This window comes from Toxotes jaculatrix, chromosome 14, assembly GCF_017976425.1.
Source record: "Toxotes jaculatrix isolate fToxJac2 chromosome 14, fToxJac2.pri, whole genome shotgun sequence".
NCBI lineage: Eukaryota > Metazoa > Chordata > Actinopteri > Toxotidae > Toxotes > Toxotes jaculatrix.
Genome location: NC_054407.1, coordinates 9,066,296 through 9,086,679, shown reverse-complemented (window position 1 = coordinate 9,086,679; position 20,384 = coordinate 9,066,296). Strand labels below are relative to the sequence as shown.

The following is a 20,384-nucleotide window of genomic DNA, read 5'->3' as shown; positions in this document are numbered from 1 at the left end:
AGCACTGAAGATGTTCTGGAGGCTCGTGATGGAACATAACTTTACAACTTTTTAATTTTGATATGTACTATTCACACCTCACCATCGACAACTTGCTTGGAGGAAATCCCCACGCCTGGGAAATTCCAGCATGTTTAAACCCCGACATCAACAGTTGCGTTCAGGCTGTAAGGAGGTGTGTCTCTGTCCAAGCCAAACTGAAACTAACTGTGTATTTAAAGCCTATTTTTAAAAGAAAAATGATGTACATTACTCATAAACTTCCCCTCATCATATGTGGACTTGCATTTCCATCTATAGTTCCTCTTTGAATTTATAATGAGTGTGGTCAGAGGGATGTTTGGAAAACCAGCCCCACAATAAAATAAAATTCAGGTCGACTGGCTGATCCTGTTAAAACAATGGGACCGTGAACACATCTGGCAAAAACCCGGAAGCGTGTCGTCATTAGCAACAACAAACCCCTCAAACCACCTGCCTTAAATGACAGCGGGGCACAGCGGTTCTCTGTTGTTGTTGTCGCCCTTTGGCGCAGACTCTGACAGCTGGTTAAAGGAAGCCCCGCCAGAGTATCATTTAAAAAAAACGGGAACGCGAAAGCGTGTATATTCAGCTCTGGTCGTTGGGTGCACGGCGCTTTCCGTCCGCAAACGGTTGCTCTCTTTTTCTATCAACCGTCCTCTTCCTCCGCCACATTAACATTAGCTTAGCCGCCTGCTAGTGCTCAGCGACATTATGGCAGGCGTGTTGATGGGAGAGCTCTTCCTTATTGCGCTTACCTAAAGAGGCAGTTCTGCTTTCAGTGGCTGACCTAGTGGCTGATAAATCCCCAGAGGCTTCCTGTAAAAGATTCACAAACTGCCATGGAGCCCAACGCGGCTACGGGCTGTGTGAACTTGGGCAGTCTGACCAGCACCTTACCGGTGATCCCCTACCAGAAGCTGACAGACCTGTACTACCTGAGCAGAGGAGGGTTCGGCACCGTGTTTAAGGCGCAGCACTCCGACTGGAGGACCACTGTGGCCATCAAGTGCCTGAAGATCGACTCTCCTGTTGGAGAAAGGTACCTTGACCACCCCATGTAGCAACTTAGGCCATGCACACTGTCGGAAAGGAAATTTAACCTCTACAAATATAAAGATATGAGCTCAAACACACACTTACATTGTACTGTTCCTTTTAAAATTATACAGAATAGTCAGGATCCACTGTCACACAGTCACAAACGACTGCGTAAGTTGTAAATCAGAGGAGCAAGACTACTTGAACTGACGTTAGTTTTAATTAAACGTCAGGCTCGCAGGTACGTTTGAATCAGATGTGTCTGCAGCGTTTGATAACAATCACTAAAATTTTGTTACACTGTGCACTGTTACACTGTAACTCAGCCATTTAATGAAAGAGATGTTTCGTAAAAATCAACTTGTCGCGTTTCTTATGGGCACACTATGTAATGGAGACAGGTACTTTGACATTTCTGTACCATTATTTCATTTTACTTACTGGCTAGTAAATCTGCTAATGCCAATGTTTCATCAATAAGTAAATATTAACTGATGTGTTGACTCTGATCTATTATGCTAACCCTTATGGCTGTTTCATGGCTTTCACTTTTGACCAGCTGCAGTCTGTTTCTAGATTACATCTAAAAGTCTGCCCTCCTGTAGATACAGCTCAAAAGTAACTTGGTAAGATTGAAAACTTTAAAACGGATTCTTTAGAAAAAATTAGAATACACTGACCGATTATTCTCCCAAGCTGTGTAGAGATATGATGACATTTATGGATGGTCAATAACTCTATTATCATTTACTGAATTCCAACAGGGTCATAGTGTGATGAGATGATTCATTAAAATGATTATTCTACATATTTCTAAAATCTAAATGTATGAATCATAGCAGCCTACACATACTAACAAAATTAAAGTGTTTCGGTTGATACATATGAAGAATTTAGCCTCGTGTTATACATAACAGTGGGATTCAGGTCATTGCTAGCACACATTTGCCATATCATGATATACAGCAGTATCTTAAAACATCCAGATTATTATCAAGACAATGATCTCAACCACCCATACATCTGTGTACACAGCACCACAAGTGTCATCACTGTTTGTGTTATTTTTATCACACTGTCTGAGAGTAAAGGCGGACTCTGTTTCACTGGTTGTGTTTCAGAGAGAGGAACTGTCTGCTGAAGGAGGCAGAGGTGCTGCACAAAGCCAGGTTCAACTACATCATCCAGATCTTTGGCATCTGCAATGAGCCAGAGTTCTTCTGCATAGTCACAGAGTTTATGAGCAATGGCTCCCTGGACCTGTTGCTCCACGAGGTAGCTACATGTCAGCACGTAACACCATGAAGCTGAGAGTAGATATGCATAAGGAATCTACACTGGCTTCCTCTTTCACCCAGAAAGGCAGAACTAATATGCAACTAATCTGAAACAAAAAGTGGTTTGATCTCACTTTCAGTGTTGAACATTTTTGTTTTGTATTCAGTCAAATGTTACACTCACATGCTGAACATTGAGAACAGACCTTGTTTTATCACTTTTGTTTTCAGAAAGAGAAAGACAAGTCTCTCTCTCTCTCTCTTTTATGCACCACTCATGGCATATCTTCCTTGCCTGTGAGACGCCATGTAAAAGTGAAACTTGGAAGTAGTCATAGTATGCAATGAAGCTTTGAAACAAGCAGGGGAAGGGAAGCAGGGCGAGCAGACCAATACAATTTGGGGAAATTCCCGCTTGTCCTAGAGTAGTAAATTTTTTTCTCCCTTCATTTTGTGCTCTTGCATCACTTTGCTCAGTTTAACACACCTTCTCTCTGTGCTCTGTGTTTTATTGATACTTTTATATATATATGTATTTTATACCTTGTCTATTGTCTCTTCCTACAGAAGGACATGTACCCTGTTCTTGCCTGGCCTTTGCGACTGAGGATTCTGTATGAAATCGCACTTGGGGTTAACTTCCTTCACAACATGAACCCACCCCTCTTACATCACGACCTGAAGACGCAGAACATACTGCTGGATGGCGAATTTCATGTTAAGGTGTGTATGTCAGTGAGAATGTGGTACAGGTATGATCTCTATGTGTGACATGCACCATGTACGTGGAACTTGATCGGTCTCTTCTGTTTTTTAAAAAATACATTTTCTGTATTGAGTTCTACAATTCCTGAATTCCTGAACTCAAACAGTTTTTGGAATTTCTTTTAGATTTTTTTAAAACTATATTACTAGAGCAGAGTCAGTTAAGGAGGCCATGACTCAGGTGTTTGAGCAGGTTGGCCAATGTTACCTGGGTTGGCAGTTTGATCTCCAGCTCCCCCGGATTATGTCTGGAAGGCTGTGCGGCGTCAAAACCTATACCAAATCAATCATGAGAATGATGATCCCTAAAATGAGTTATTCCAATAATTGATTAGTCGATTAACAGATTATTTTGATCATCATTTGAGTCAAGCAAAATTTAAAAAAAAAGATTCTGTGTTTTTGGACACTCAGATATGAGCATTTGCTGCTTTTTACATCATGCATGATAGTGAACTATCCCAGAGATTTGAACTGGTGGAAATTATAACTGGCATTTTTTACTTTTTTGATCAAATTAAAAACATAGCTAATGTTTTTGGAGCCTCCTTAAAGTGTCTAACCCTTTCAATACAATGAAAAAAGGATCAAAGAAAAATAATGTTAAATTTATGTCTAGAATCTTCAAATTTTCAAACGTTCTGCTGTTGTTCCATCCAGATCGCAGACTTTGGCCTTTCAAAGTGGCGGCAGCTGTCCGTCAGTAAAGGCTCAGGCTCCAAACCCACAGAGATGGGGGGCACAGTGATCTACATGCCCCCTGAGAAGTACGAACCATCAACCAAGAGCCGTCGTGCTGATGTGAAACATGATATGTACAGGTGAGGCAACAAATCCCAAAATAGGCTTGGGCAATAAACTGAACAATAATAACAAGTACATTCTCCCTTAATCTGGGTTTGACTTTGATATCATTAGTTAAATCAAGATCTATTTCATGTACGTGACGTTCAAACTATCGGTCAGAATTTGTGAATGGGTGAACTATAACTTTTATTTCACTGTTGTAATCAGTGATAAAGTAAATATTTGTCAGACACAGTCAGCACTGCGGGGAAATGAGGTTTTCTTGCCAGGCAAGGTGACACAATGTGGGCTGGGTTGTCGGCATACCAAAACTGAACACTGTTCCAAAGACTAAATCTGTCGATCATAAGTAATGGCCTGATTTCAGGACTCTGTCAGAGAGAGTGACTATTACAAAAGAAGTTTTTAAAAAAGTATATTAAAAAATCCTTTCTCCTTTGTGGCTGAGTGTGAATTTCTCTGGTCTCATAAGCCTTTGGTCAATCAGTCATCGCTCTTCCTCAAAGCAGCCTCTCTGGTTACCTTATTGTAAAGTCTCTCAGCTCTGAAGGGGAATACCAGTGCAAAAGATGATGCAACCCTAAGTTTTCTAAACTGTGTCCGTCTCTGCTTTTACATTACAGCTATGCCATTATTATGTGGGAGGTGCTGTCCAGGCAGATACCATTTGAAGGTAAAACTATTTATTAAATCGCACTTCTGTTTGTGCTTATTTTTTAAAATATATATCCAAGTTCTTTTGTCACTGTCTAATTTGGTTTGTGAGCTTTGTGAGTGAGTTGTCATGGTGTTACCAGACTAAACTAATCTCTGTGTGTGTGTGTGTGTGTGTGTGTGTGTGGTCAGAGGTGACAAACCCCATGCAGATCATGTTCAGCGTGCTGCGTGGTATGCGTCCTGACACAAACCTGGACAGTTTGCCGGCTGACATCCCCAGCAGAGGAACCCTCATCAGTTTAATGACCTGCGGCTGGACCGCCAATCCTGATGAACGGCCCTCTTTCCTCCGTAAGCTCACACAAATAGCTGCAGGAACTCATTTCTGGTAGAAGATTACAAATCCCACCTACTCTAAAGACCGTGCTCTTGGGATGACAGCTGCTCATGTTGAGTAACAGGCAAATCCTTCTAAAGCTAAATTTCACCCTGACGAACCCGTGACTAAGTCTCAGCTTCCTGTTACGTTATTGACATTTTCTCTGTCTTCACTGAAACACTGTGAATTGTTCCACCAGCTTTGGTTCAAAGTGCACATGCTCATTTTTCAGTCCATGGCTCATTTTCAGCCAGCTCCTTTTTATGACCAGCACTGAAATAATCAAACCCACTTTCTTTAGAATCAGAACATGCGGCAGATTAATTAACTTGTAATTGTTTTGATGATGACAATACAGCTTTCTTTCACGTGCGCATGAAAGTTGTATAAACAAAAGACCAAATGTGTATAAAAGACGTCACAGTCACCAATGAACATTGGCAGGTTTCTGACCTCTCTGTGTGTTTCAAAGTGCGATATACAGTAACAGTGTGTGTTGTGTTTTACTGCCATTTCAGAGTGTTTGATGGAGCTGGAGCCCATGGTGCGAAAGTTTGATGAAATTGAATTCTTGGAGGCTGTGCTGCAGATCAAGAGGTCAAAGGTCAGCCACAGACTGTTGTATTTTATTCTTTTAGTACAAAGCTGACAGTCTAGAAACAGAAAACAAGTGGAGAGAGAATTGGGGAACGACATGCAACAAAGGTCACTGGCCAGACTCAAACTAGAGGCATTGCTGTTCATGGCTGCCACACTAGACCCCTAGGCTGTCAGTTCTGATTTACTGTGGTGGAGATGATGATATGGTAGGTAGAGAGAGCCTTTAGTTTGCCCACATTTGACTGAGGTTCTGGTAACCTACTGTAGCTGTTAGAAAAATAGGCATTATTCAAAGAAGGTTATCATTTTGATTTGGGCAGGAAATTACCCCCAGTAATCCGTGTTTCCTATTACTGAATAATTTATTTAATAGCCACCTGTAAGGGAACTGTCAGTGTACAAGGAAGGTCCAGGCTGCAAATGTCTGTAACTCTGAGTGTGAAGCAGAAGTTTACTACAGGGGACAAAACACACACGTTCTCAGGGGGTTTTCCCTGGTTACTGATTATTGAAAAAGAACAGTGGTGTTGGGTAATACTAGTGTGACTGTGTAGATTGGTAAAGGAATCTCCCTGTTCAGGGGCACATACAAACATCAACTAATGCTGGATATCTGATGTGGCACAAAGAAGGGAACCTAAACATCGCACTGTGTGTAATCTGGGACAGTTTGAATGGTAATGTGACTTAGACAGGATGACGGGTCAAAATTTTTACCCCATAATTTCCCTTTAACATATCCTTCCTCATTTTAGTTTTGGTGTGTGTGTGTGCCCGTACATGCACCTGAGTGAGAAAGTTTAAATGAGATATCCTTTTACGTAACTGTGGTTATTTGTTTGAAAGTAACAGGAAAAACAGTTGCTATTTAGAGAATTTTTTTTATTTTTAACAACAGACTTGTAAGTCATAAGTAGAGTAATTACTAGTGGAAACAAGTTTTTATTTGTGCTGGAAAATATTAATAAATTATATGTTGTTATTGTCTGGTGTAAGTGTGTCATCTCGTTGTGACTTGTTCCCCTTTTCTTTTTTGTCATCCACCTCCTCTTCCTCTCTCCACAGTCGAGGCCGGGGCGATCAGGCTGCTGTTCAGCTCAGCCATCTTGTGAGAAGAGTAGTGAAGAGAAAACCCTGAACGCTCTTAAGAGCAGGCCCAGCCCCTGGCCGGTCAGTAACCACTCACCCTGGCCAATTAAAGCTTGGAGGAGTACATGCAATCAGCTGTTCAACAGAGGTCTTTAACTGACATATCTGTGGAAATATCAAAATAAAAGTTTAAAATCAAGCAGTGGTACTTGGGGAGGAACTTCAACGTTTAAACTTTGTTTAGACATTATTATGTGTTTCTGACTGAATGTATGTGTAAATTAAACATCACTGTCTGTGCTGGTCCAGGAGAGCTGCCCCTCAGGCTCAGGCTCTGGCTCTTGTTCCTCCCAGGACACAGACATATCTCTACCAGGCGCCCTCACCAGCAGTAATGCTGCACCGTCTAAAGGTAATGACAGCGAGACTGGTATTTTATGTCTTGGTATCATTCAGTGAGTGCTGCTGTGAGGTGAAGCATTTATTGATGAGTATCTCTATTAATGTACAACATTTAAGGCCATGGTTTTTCATTGACACAGACAAGAACTTTATATATAAAATCTATAAACAATAGAAGTTTGGTTTTCCACCTGGGTACATCTCACCTCTTCTATTGCTGTTTCTCATTTAGGCAGCCCTCCATCATCATTCATAGCTAATACGCTGGAGCCTCCGGAGTCTCTGAAGGAATCTGCAGTCAACAATCTTAATGGCTACCAGAGCGCTAGGCCCATGAATGATTTGAATAATGTGCCGGTTTCCGAGTGTGAGACTCGACTGGACAACCTCACCCTCAAGCCACAGCTTCTGCAGCAAGGTACAAGCAGTTAAAGTATAATGTGGATGTGTAGTCCGTCCTGTTTCTTGGTCTTTGTGGTGGTGGTGTGGGGGGGGGGGGGGGGGGGGGTGTCACGTGGCCCAGATCTGTTTTGGCAAGATCTGGAAGTTGCTTGATGTATATATGTGCATATACTTTTACAGTCTGCCTACCATTGTAATTCTACTTCTCCTACAAGTGAAATGTTTTACCATACTTTACCCCAAAATTTGAATCACACCTCTGTCTCCTCCCCCCTGCAGCAGATTACTGTCCTCCACTGCAGCACCCCCCACCCTCACAAGGCCCCATCACCCAGTGGATCGCAACACGGCGCGAGGAGATCGTCTCCCAGATGACAGAGGCCTGTTTGAACCAGAGCTTGGACGCCCTGCTGGCCCGCTCCATGCTGATGCAAGAGGATTACGAACTCGTGGTGAACCAGCCCACGCGCACTGCTAAGGTCCGCCAGCTCCTGGACAACTGTAACAGACACAACGAAGACTTCTGCCGCATTGTCGTGCGCAAGCTGCATGACAACAAGCAGATGGGCCTGCAGCCGTACCCGGCTGAAATCACCTCACCTACCACAGCCCTCGTCCCCAGCGCACCACCGCTGTCCATGTCCTACAATATCCCCAGGAACATGTAGCAGCAGTCACGGCCAAGCACTGGACACAATCCAGGTAACAGACTGTGCCAACTTTACACTACAGTTTGCTCTTACTGAACCCGCTGTCATCGAGATGCTCACCGTGTTTCCTGTCGGACTTTCCCTCGAAAAGACTGAGGGACAGCTGGTTGAGGAAAACGAGTCACAGGTACAAAGTTAAGCTACTGTTTTGAAAGTTATTATCCTCTCATCAGTTAGAGATGGATCAGATTCTGTATTATCAGAATCAAAAGATTTTGACTGAATCAGTGATTTTTATTTAACAACGTTCTGGATTTAATGAAGTGTTTTATTTATAGTCTTTTCCTACTGTGTGGATGTATTGCAGAGTTTCAATCCTTCTGCCATGTTAGGCTTTTTTGGTCTTCAAAAATCAGTTACCATTAATTATGTAGCCTAGTATTTTTATGCGTGTGTGCGTGTGTAGAAGTGTGTGAAGCCTTATTTGTAGAGTGCAAACATCCTCAATACACTCAGTTGATCTGAGTAAGTGACAGGAGGACTGTTAACATGCTGGAAAACCTGCAGCAAAAATAAGGTTTATTCCTATTATAGCAATCTTATCTCAAAGTATCATGTAGTAATGGGTTCACTTTTCTGAGAATGTTTACCTTCTGAGTTAAGAGAGGGACTATGTGGCCCCTCAGAGGAGCTAAGAGTGTGTGTCTTTGCTTGAAGCACATAACCAATAATAAATCAGTGAGAAAATGCATAGTCAAGTGTTGTGCAAGAAATACTTAATACGTAATAATATCTTACTACGTGTTCTTGAACGGTTACAGTTCCACGTAGCTCAGATGTCATGTTGGAATCAGTTATGATTTTAGTAGACTGCGGCCATGTGACTGGAAACTTTTTGTCCCTGTCTGGCCATTTTGTCCTCACCCTCTTTTTACTGCTGAGCTAAGGAGAGTTGCTGAAACGTGGAGTAAAGAGGAAGTTGAGATTGTAATATAACACCCACAAAGAGAGGGATATGTGCGTGCCCGCTCGTCTGTATCTAGATCACAAGTGGACCAAAGCGATCTGAACCTCTGATTTCTCTTGGTCTTCTCAGCAGTGGCCTCACCTCTCAGTATTCTTAATAATGTCCACTTCAGACTCATCTGGATACTTCAAGAGTTACAGTTCTTCCGTGCACTCTGAGCTGAGCGCTTCTGATCCTTCCGAGCTGAGACTAGAGCAATACGTGAACCAAGAAAATCAAACCTGTTTTTCTTGTAGCAGTATATGACACAGTCCAAGCTGTCACTCTGCTTTACTTGCGCAAATAGTTCCACAATATCTGTGCTGCCTAATCCGCTCAAAATGACAGTAACACACGTTAAAATATTTTTCCGTCTGTTTCTTCTAGACATTCAGCAAGGCATAAATCTGTAGACAATACACACACTCACATTAAAACAGTAGCACCAGTTTATCTTAAAACCTGTTTGTCAGCCGCAGAGTTTACTGCCACTTCATTCCTATGTCTAAGAAATAATATATATGCTTTGTGCCAAAATACTCTGTGGTTGAGAAACAAATGGTTTCTATTTAATGACGCAGTTGTTACTTTCAGTCCTCCCTCACTCATCTGTGTAGTTGTGTTGGCGTGTGCGTGGGTAATACAGCTGCAACTAATGATTATTTTCTGTCAGAAAGCAACAGTTCACAGTTTCCCAGAGTCCAAAGTGACATCTTCAGATTTTTAGATTCGTCTGACTAAGAAAACAAAGCAAATGTTTTAATTTTAGAGGCTGCAATCAGTGATTTTTGTTTTGTTTTTTTTTTTAAATAACTTCAATCAATTGATTTTCAGACAGGTTACAAATTTAGTTTCTGTTGATTGACTAATTGTTTCAGCTCTGGTGTGTATGTGTAAAGTTTCTCATTAAGGGCCTTACTGTCTCCATCACTGCTCTCACTTTTTCAAACGGGGGCTTAAATTACAGTATTGTACCTGTGGTATTTACTGCCTTGTATATCCATAAGTTCATCACAGAACACAGAACGTTTGTTCCCATTTCTCTACTAAAATGCTCTTCTTCGTTGCTCATAGTGTGGATGCACAAGTTCCCTGTCATTAAGTCCAGAGTGAACTGCAGTTCGATAATGACCGTGCTCTGAAAACCACAGAGGGAAATGAGCCACAGCAGGTCACGCTTAGAGAGACTCTGCTGCAAGAAATATTACACAATGATATAATGTCATTTAAATGACAACAGGAAGGCCAACAAGGTCGATATACTTCCATAACGTTGGACTTGTATTGCCTTGTCTTTAATAACTGTGCCTCATATTCTGCTTTTGGTCTCAACTATAGTAACGCGCAAAAGCCTTTTACACACATATCAAGCAAAGATGAGTAAAAATGTTACAAATTTGATAGCCTAAATGTGTTGTAACATATTTTATACTGTAGATGATAGTTTCATCTTTTTATATATATATTTTCATGTGATCTCTTGTTAAATGCAAAGTTTTTTTTTTGTGTTTGGTATCCATAGACCTGCCTTGACATAATTTAGTGCCCATGTCATTATCAGTGTCAGTTTATCAAACAGTAATATTATGTATTACATAAAGTTCAGTTGATGTGTAGCTGTAGTTTGAACAGAAACTGGGATTTTTCAAAGACTGTATCAAACTCAATTAAAATTGGTACTCTGTTTCTACTTCTGCCTGCTTTCATCTTTTTTCCTCTTGATTTCTTTTTCTGTAACATTAATCCAAGGAAAATATTTAGTCGGTTAGCACAGTCAGCTCATATAATCTTATCATCTATATAAGGCTGCTGACCGGGAATGCCAGGAACCAAGGGGGTCTATGTATAACCATGGAATACAGAATGGGTCTACCTTGGACGAAATGTCACTGAAAGAGACACATAACAGCTACAAAGAGACACAAAAGGAACACAAAGCAAAATGAGAACTACCGTTAAGAGATGCAAATCGACCACAAAGACATAGAACGACCTCAAAGAGGCACAAAATGACCTGCAAGATGACCACAGACAAACTTCATGAAGATGCAAAGTGACCCCAAAGAAACACAAAATGACCACAAAGAGAATTAAAATTAGTACAAAGAACCACAGAGTCAGTTTGCATGTGTTTTAGTCTGTGTGTCTTGCTTCTATGTAGAAGGGGGCCTTTTAAATGTGTATAGTAACCTGTCTGAGAGACCGATAGAGAAGCAGGTGTTGGACCAATCACAGCGCAGTAAAATCTTATTTTAAAATCTGCATTAAAATTCAAACAATCCACTGGCTGACCGATCTTCTGTTGACCCAGGAGTAGCTTGGTTAACTCTTGTCTTTTCTGTTGAAGGCTCCCTGGGGGCAGGGATGAGGTCTGCTTCTCTCTGAAAATAGCACAGAAGGGAACACGAGAGTGCGGCTCGCCTGGTGCTGGAAAAACACCCACCGTCGTTGTGCCGGACTATAGGGATTGCAACATCGACCGTCCTGTTGCTACCTCTCAGATGTGATCTCACCAATGTCTCACTGCCTGGTTCAGAGGAGCAGCACTGATCAGAGAGACTCTACATGTTCAGAAGGACAAATACGCCTTAAGATTTTCCAGAAAAACAAGGTAAATTCACTTTCTTTTTCTTCTATTTACACATTTGCCTTTTATTTTAAAATTTATTGCACCTGTTAAGAAGTTCTTATTAATGTATGGAGGCATAAAGAGTGGACTATGAAGAAGAAACATTTCTATCAGTGATCCTTAGAGATTTGAGCACATGTGACCTTTTCTTGTTTACTATACTTTGACGGGGTGGTGTCCAGCTCTTCTGTTTCAGCCTGGAGTTGTGTAGCTGAAGTTTAAAGTAGAAGAATCGTGTCGTAATTATTTGGAATGAAACAAACTTAGTGTTTTGACTGTTAAATTGGAAAAATTCCCTTCAATTCTTACTTCATCTTCTCTCCATCAGCACTGTAGGACTGATGGGGGATCTGAGGCAGAAGATGGCGGTCATGTCACACACAATATGCCCAAGTTCACGGGCTCCGTCTGATGAAGACTTAAAGGCCCCAAATGGAGGGAAAGAAGAGAAAATGCAGATGAAGAGAGAAATCTCTCTCATCAACGGAATCTGCCTCATTGTGGGCAACATGATTGGCTCTGGGATCTTTGTCTCCCCAAAGGGTGTCCTCATGCACAGCACCTCTTATGGGCTGTCGTTGCTCATTTGGGCCCTCGGAGGCATCTTCTCAGTGTTTGGGGCTTTGTGTTACGCCGAGCTTGGAACCACCATCACAAAGTCTGGAGCCAGCTACGCCTACATCCTGGAGTCGTTTGGCGGCTTCTTGGCTTTCATCCGCCTGTGGACGTCCATCCTGCTGATCGAGCCGGCCAGCCAGGCTGTGATTTCACTGACCTTCGCCAACTACCTGGTGGAGGCCTTCTACCCGACCTGCCAGCCACCCTACAATGCTATCCGCCTCATTGCTGCAGCCTGCCTCTGTAAGAAACTCTCCTGTGCCTGAATGAGTGTGTGAGAATAGATGGGCTAAATTTAGCATTTAGTCCATCTATTCTCCATCTCTTCTCTCTCCCAACTCAGAATCAGAGCAGCATTCAGTTACTGCTGATACAAACCCAGCATTTTCTACTGCTGCCAGTTCACATTAAAAGCTTTCAGCTGATGAAAACAGTGGGTGGCTTTTACTTTGAAGCCTCACAGGAAACGTAACAGTGTGGAGCAGCATTCAAATGCCAAACTCAGTAGCCCCATGTGAGACTGGCACCAGCTGTAGTTGGACCTCCAGTCCTGTAAAAATACCACTGTGGTTTACAGCCAGGCTTTGTGCTGTCAAGAATGTAGTTAGCAGAAACGGTATTTAGGTGAGAGAGCAGGACTGCCACGAGCCATGAACCGCTCTACCGAGAAGTGAGTTCCAGTTTCTGTGACCACATACTGAATGAGGCCCATGTGATGCAGAGGAGATGGCTAGTGATCTGCTGCTGGACTGAGAACAGGCTTTTGTAGCTTTTGAAGTTCATGTTGCTCCTGCTGCCTCTGGCCTTGTTCGAATAAATTAAAATCTTTATTGCCACCGTCATGCAGAGGAAGGTTCATTCACTGCCTCATTTCTCATTTCATTTCGTTCAGGTATACTCATCTTTATCAACTGTGCTTATGTGAAGTGGGGCACTCTGGTCCAGGACATCTTCACTTATGCCAAACTCATGGCACTCTTCCTCATCATCATCATAGGAATCCTGAAATTATCTACTGGTAAGTGAAGATAAAAATAATGCAAAATGTCTCGAAATTACGAATAAAAAGGGAAGTAGTCTTACAACACAACATGATTGACATAAAACATAGAAAGTCCACCTCGGTGTTTAATGCAGATTAACCATTTACTTCTACCAGATCCACATTATTATCAGGACCTGCACCAAACTGTACAAACTCATAGATTTCAACACCATAAATATGTCTGATTTATTTTATGTTAATATCCAAACTTTATTTCCAGAGAAAATTTTACTGTCAAAAAATGCTGCAACATTTTGGAAAGAGATAAAAAAATATATATATATATATTCCTGGCTCCAAACTTAAATGGGTTCTTCCCTGGCTTGTTCCCCCTACTTCCACCAAGTTTGGTGCAAAACAGTTCAGGATTTTTTTTTCTCAATCCCGCCGACAACTTACAAACACAGGTGAAAACACAACCTCCTTAGCAGAGGAAATTAATGTTGTGTTTTAAACTCTGGCTTCTCTATTTGTATAGGAGAAACAAAGAGCTTTGAGAGTCCATTTGAGGGCTCCTCTACAGATCCTGGAGCCATAGCTTTGGCCCTTTACTCAGCTCTGTTCTCCTACTCCGGCTGGGATACGCTCAACTTTGTAACTGAGGAGATTCAGAATCCAGAGAGGTACTGCAGACAGACATATTAAGAGAAACACACAGAGACATGTAAATGTTCACTTGAGCCTACATGGATACATTTGATCCTTTAGACTTTCTTTTACTTCCTGTTTTTAGCTCAGTGTTCACAGTTTATTTCCGTCAGTGCTGTGGGAACTTTGCTGTAACGTCTACAAAAACAATGACCGTCTAAAGTTTGAACCTTTTACTGAACAACTGTGCATCATTACACTGAGAAAACAAACACACAGCATTGCACAGTGTTACATCTCCCTCACACAAAAATTCTCTCAAATATGTAGTAATCTGTAATCTATTTTATTTTTATTTTATTTATTTATTTTGTTTGTGACAATTGTAACTCTGGTCAGAACATTACTGCCACCTTATGGGCTGTATTCGTCATTGTTCACAAATTATAATTGTTCACACATAACACAAAATGATTCCACATTTACAATATCTAACCTTTAAGACTGTATGTTTTAACTGCATGAGTTACTGTGAGTTAACCATTGACCCCCATGTTAAAATAGGCAACTTTACAGCCTAAAAAAACATATTTACAGCCTGGTATATTTTTTTGTTTTTGGTCTGTATTGATAGTTTCCACCTCCGTGAAAGACGAGAGGGGTAAATCAAGAAAGAAGCCACACACACACACACAGTAGTTTTAATTTTTAAGTAAACATAGTATGTGCATAGTATGTGTGAGCATATGTAGCTTACTTTAGTACACTCTATTTTGCAAATAAAGTATTCATGTTAAAATCACAGTTCCACTTGCGTCTGTAGTGCGATCGGGCAAAAGGCCTCTCCAAACCAAGCTCCCGGGCTGAATTTCAACCCTAGCCCGCCCTGAATGTAACGGAGCATGTAGCAGACAAAGAGCCAGATATTTCCCTCAGGAGTTAGTGGAGACCAAAAACAGAGCTAAAAACACAGAAACGTGAACAACATGAACAATAATGAATGATTTAAAAAATCTGTTAATTCAGATCACTTTTACGAAAGAATTTTTCTGGCAGTACAACCAGATACAATTCTCCTGCTTGTTGATTTTCATGCTTTTTTTTTGTTTGTCATGTCGTTGTAGTATTGTAGTGTTTAGATAAATTTGACAACAAGCACAGAAATAAAATCTGGGATTATAATCTAATGGTTTGACGAGACCCTAGTTGTCTGTAAAATTTTTAAACTAGAAAGAAAAATGGACTGTAAAGTGTGAATTGTAACTTGAGAAACATCTGCCCCTGTAGAAATCTGCCCCTGGCTATTGCCATTTCCATGCCTATAGTGACCGTCATATACTTGCTGACCAACGTGGCGTATTATGTGGTTCTGGACATGCCGTCTCTGCTGGCCAGTGACGCTGTCGCTGTGGTAAGACACCAACAGTCATCTTCAAACAGAGACGATTCACTCTGATGCTAAATATAGTCCTGTTCTTCTTAGAAATGTTTGACCTGAGATGTTTTACCCTCTCAGATGGAAACAAGGCTGCAGAAGTTAAAGTGGAAGCAGCTTGCAGTGCATTGTGGATGATATATAATGCTCTGAGGATGGGCTTTGTTGACACAGAGTCCAATAAGCTACGTGAATCTAATCCCACAGACATTTGGGAATGCAGTCCTGGGGCCGTTCAAGTGGATCATCCCTGTTTCAGTGGCCATGTCCTGCTACGGAGGACTCAATGCTTCCATCATTGCTGCCTCACGGTAATCACAAACCACTGAACACGTCCTGATTTCAGGCCCATATCATGACGAGTATTTTGAAAGTAATTTTACCTCTTTATTGATCATGCAGGTTGTTTTTTGTCGGAGCCAGAGAGGGCCACCTCCCCAACAGTCTGAGTCTGATCCACCTGGAGCGCTACACTCCCATACCTGCTCTGCTGTTTAATGTGAGGAACATCTATCTTACTCTTCAATACAAATACATCAGATCCCTCAGGTGCACACATGTAAGTGACACTTCAAAGTACAAGAAATATTCACTTTTCATTGTGCTGTGTGGCTGCAGGGGTTGATGGGCCTGATCTTTCTGTGTGTGGAGGACGTGTTCCAGCTCATCAACTATTTTAGCTTCAGTTACTGGCTGTATGTGGGCCTGTCTGTGGCTGGCCTCATCTACCTGCGCATCACTCAGCCAGACAGACACCGGCCTGTCAAGGTGCTGCACACACACACACACACACACATGTGTCGTGTGACAGTGATTTTCAGTGGTAGAAAAAAAACGCATTTAGTCAACTGCTTTGAATTTAGAACATTTACTTGCAGCTGAGCACTTTCCCCAGTGTGGTATTGCTTCTTTTATTTAAATAAATTATGTTAATACTTCTTCCACCACTGATCATTTCAAACCTTCATATTTATCACTTGTAGCTATGTTAACAGTTATTTTGTTCCTCTTAAACTGAATTTGCTTGATGGCCCTATTGTACAATTCAGCTGCAGTGACCAAAGAAACTGAGTTTGAGGAGAACATTTGATGTGTAGACACACAGATACTCAGTGAATGAAGCAGCTGTTTAGCAAACTCACTGAGTGTTGTGTCTTCCTCTCTCCACAGCTGACCCTGTTCTTCCCCTTCATCTACTGTCTGTGCAGCCTGTTTTTAGTCATCGTCCCTCTGTACGGAGACACCATCAATTCTCTCATAGGAATTGGCATTGCGCTCTCAGGAGTGCCGGTCTATTATGTGGCTATTTACCTGCCAGAGGAGAAGAGGCCTAAATTCATACGCAAATTAAACGGTACGGTTTGGACTCCCTGTATGGAAAATGTAATATTTCAGAGTAGTAGAATGTGGGTTATGACTTTATTTTATGGTATGATTATCGGTTGAACACACCGTCCTGTGTTTGGTTAGCCAATTCAAACATGTGAAGAGGAAGTGACAAAAATAAGACACTTCCCCACTGAGATACTGACTTTTTTTTTTTAAGATTTGAGAGCTATTACAAAATCTTTCTTCATCCTTTACACAGTTTGTCCCACATGACTCTGAATCACTTCCAAAACACAGCATTAATCATCTTGGATTATCAGTGTCAGCTGTGACTGACCCTTTCACATCCTGTCTTTTCCCGTCCCTCCCATACCTTCCCTCTTTTCCTCCTCCAGCCTTTGCCACCAGAAACACCCAGACGCTGCTCTACTGCTGCATGACTGAATTCGACATGGAGACAGAGACTCAAGCAGCTGCCAAAACGCAGTGAACTGCAGATAAACTCTGTGGTTTGTTGAGCTGCTTTCTGACTGAGAAACAAGGCCCAGCACGGACATTTGTGAGGGCTACTTCTTGCCAGGTCAAGTTAAAAAAAGGCCTGACATATCAAATGACTCACCTCGAAGGAGCAGGCAGAGACTGAGAGACTGCAAACTGTTGCTTTCTGCTGTAACTGTGACAAATTTTTCTGCAGGGGTCAAGGAATATTTTCTATGAGGATTTACTGAAACTATGAAAAACTGTGTAGTTCATTCTCACATTTCTTGTGTGAGGCTGTAAGATGATCAAAGAATGATTATGTGGATAGAATTAAATCTAATGTTCCTTTTTATCAGAGATTTTTTTTTTAAACTTTGAACACATTGATATATGAAAATACCTTTAACTTTAAAACAGAGCAACTTCACTCACAAACTTGCTGATTCACCTTTAGCAAACTGCAGTTTCTCCACAAGAGGGAGCTGTTTTGTCATTTTTCCCTAACCCTAACCCTTTCCAGTTCAACTTCTGCCAGTGTGCCACACCTGCAGGAGAGGACAGTAACATGAGTGCATCATAGCTAACCTGCTGCGACTGTACCTGTAGATGTTGCTGGTTGGACTGAAACATATGCTTCTCATTAAAGGTTTGTGTGTCCCTGTTTTAACTGTCACACAATAATCAATCAGTGTTTATTGTAATTTATATATCAACTCTTATTTATAGGCAAGCAAACAAACATTGAATTTACAGCACCTGAATGATAAATACAACTTCCCCATCATTTCAGTACATAAAAAAAGTAGCTCTGTTTCAAAGCGCTTCACCTCTTAGTGCACTCAGAACAGATTATATCTTGGTGCTACCAAATACACTGAAGATAGACATTTTTAGAAACAAGAGGCTTGAGACATGAAATTTGACTAATTTTCTTACATTTACACATGTAGTTGGTCTTGAAAGAAAGTATCTGTCATCAGGGGCGGGCTGGCCATCGGGAAGTTCGGGAGGTTTCCCAAACGACCAGTCTGTTCCCGGCCGGTGGTCGGAACGTTTTTTTTTTTACCCTATAAAATGCAGTATCAGTGTACCGCAGCAGCGTGTCCTTGCAGCCGCAGATGGCACAGAGTGGAACGTAACATAGGCAAGAGCTGTAGGTTTCAGCAGTGAGGATCACTAACCATGCTATACAGATTCTTGTCATTTTTGGGAAATATCATATTCATCCAAATGTCTGGATCCAAACCCTCTTTTGTACAATTCATGGTTGAACTGAATAAATATGGACTCATTCTGGAACACATGGAGAACCAAAAGGCAACAAGGACTTTTAACATCGTAAAGGAACTGAATTTTATCTGAAATGTTAGAAATATTGTACGCATGGCATATATGTTCTGTTCATTGTGTTTATGCACAATTTATTAAATAAAGTTAAGGGGAAAAAAAATAAAAAAAAATTTTTGGCCTCAAAATGTCATAAAAAACGTCATAGTATAGTATGGCGTTTTTTTCGGACAAAAAAAGTCCAAATTTTTTTTGACCTCAAAAAGTCATAAAAAACGTCATAGTATAGTAAGGCGTCAAAATCGGACAAAAAAAGTCAAATTTTTTTTTTACCTCAAAAAGTCATAAAAAACGTCATAGTATAGTAAGGCGTCAAAATCGGACAAAAAAAGTCAAAATTTTTTTTGACCTCAAAATGTCATAAAAAACGTCATAGTATAGTAAGGCGTCAAAATCAGACAAAAAAAGTCAAAAATTTTTTTGACCTCAAAATGTCATAAAAAACGTCATAGTATAGTATGGCGTTTTTTTCGGGCAATAAAAGTCAAAAAAATTTTTGTCCTCAAAATATCATAAAAAACGTCATAGTATAGTATGGCGTTTTTTTCGGGGAAAAAAAAGTCAAAATTTTTTTTGACCTCAAACTGTCATTAGAAACGTCATAGTTTAGTATGGCGTTTTTTTCGGGCAATAAAAGTCCAAATTTTTTTTGGCCTCAAAATATCATAAAAAACGTCATAGTATAGTATGGCGTTTTTTTCGGCCAAAAAAAGTCAAAAATTTTTTTGACCTCAAAATGTCATAAAAAACATCATAGTATAGTATGGCGTTTTTTTCGGACAAAAAAAGCCAAAATTTTTTTTGACCTCAAAAAGTCATAAAAAACGTCATAGTATAGTAAGGCGTCAAAATCGGACAAAAAAAGTCAAATTTTTTTTTGACCTCAAAATGTCATAAAAAACGTCATAGTATAGTAAGGCGTCAAAATCGGACAAAAAAGTCAAAATTTTTTTTGACCTCAAAATGTCATAAAAAACGTCATAGTATAGTATGGCGTCAAAATCGGACAAAAAAAGTCAAAATTTTTTTGATCTCAAAATGTCATAAAAAACGTCATAGTATAGTATGGCGTTTTTTTCGGGCAATAAAAGTCAAAATCTTTCTTGACCTCAAAATGTCATAAAAAACGTCTTAGTATAGTATGGCGTTTTTTTCGGCCAAAAAAAGTCAAAAAATTTTTTGTCCTCAAAATGTCATAAAAAACGTCATAGTATAGTATGGCGTTTTTTTGGGCCAAAAAAAGTCAAATTTTTTTTGGACCTCAAAAAGTCATAAAAAACGTCATAGTATAGTAAGGCGTCAAAATCGGACAAAAAAAGTAAAAAATTTTTTTGACCTCAAAATGTCATAAAAAAAGTCATAGTATAGTAAGGCTTCAAAATCGGACAAAAAAGTCCAAATTTTTTTTGACCTCAAACTGTCATTAGAAACGTCATAGTTTAGTATGGCGTCAAAATCGGCCCAAAAAAGTCAACATTTTTTTTGGCCTCAAAATGTCATAAAAAACATCATAGTATAGTATGGCGTTTTTTGAGGGCAAAAAAAATAAAAAAAATTTTTGGCCTCAAAATGTCATAAAAAACGTCATAGTATAGTATACAGTTTTTTTCGGCCAAAAAAAGTCAAAATTTGTTTTGACCTCAAAATGTCATAAAAAACGTCATAGTTTAGTATGGCGTCAAAATCGGCCAAAAAAAGTCAAAATTTTTTTTGACCTCAAAAAGTCATAAAAAACGTCATAGTATAGTAAGGCGTCAAAATCGAACAAAAAAAGTCAAAATTTTTTTTGACCTCAAAATGTCATAAAAAACGTCATA

At 40.3% G+C, this 20,384-nt stretch overlaps 2 protein-coding genes across 4 annotated transcripts; both read left to right on the top strand.

Moving 5' to 3' along the window:
* The first annotated feature begins 462 nt into the window (after positions 1-462).
* LOC121192774 (receptor-interacting serine/threonine-protein kinase 2-like) lies at positions 463-10,786 on the top strand. Of its 3 annotated transcripts, none has more exons than XM_041054648.1 (11): positions 463-1,063; positions 2,184-2,337; positions 2,907-3,062; positions 3,765-3,925; positions 4,535-4,584; positions 4,758-4,919; positions 5,466-5,551; positions 6,613-6,717; positions 6,946-7,048; positions 7,271-7,456; positions 7,723-10,786. In XM_041054648.1, exons 1-11 carry the CDS (start codon positions 864-866, stop codon positions 8,106-8,108), a joined length of 1,749 nt encoding a protein of 582 aa, XP_040910582.1. In that variant the 5' UTR covers positions 463-863; the 3' UTR covers positions 8,109-10,786. The 3 variants fall into 3 exon arrangements, with proteins under 3 accessions (XP_040910582.1, XP_040910581.1, XP_040910583.1); XM_041054647.1 differs by having other exon boundaries at positions 7,720-10,786; XM_041054649.1 differs by lacking the exon at positions 463-1,063 and adding an exon at positions 1,524-1,688 and having other exon boundaries at positions 7,720-10,786.
* Positions 10,787-11,545: 759 nt separating this feature from the next.
* Positions 11,546-17,883, top strand: LOC121192775 (Y+L amino acid transporter 2). Its single transcript, XM_041054650.1, has 10 exons — positions 11,546-11,707; positions 12,054-12,586; positions 13,236-13,361; positions 13,867-14,011; positions 15,264-15,387; positions 15,619-15,722; positions 15,814-15,910; positions 16,030-16,179; positions 16,582-16,765; positions 17,136-17,883. Exons 2-10 carry the CDS (start codon positions 12,067-12,069, stop codon positions 17,228-17,230), a joined length of 1,545 nt encoding a protein of 514 aa, XP_040910584.1. The 5' UTR covers positions 11,546-11,707; positions 12,054-12,066; the 3' UTR covers positions 17,231-17,883.
* The last annotated feature ends 2,501 nt before the right edge of the window (positions 17,884-20,384 follow it).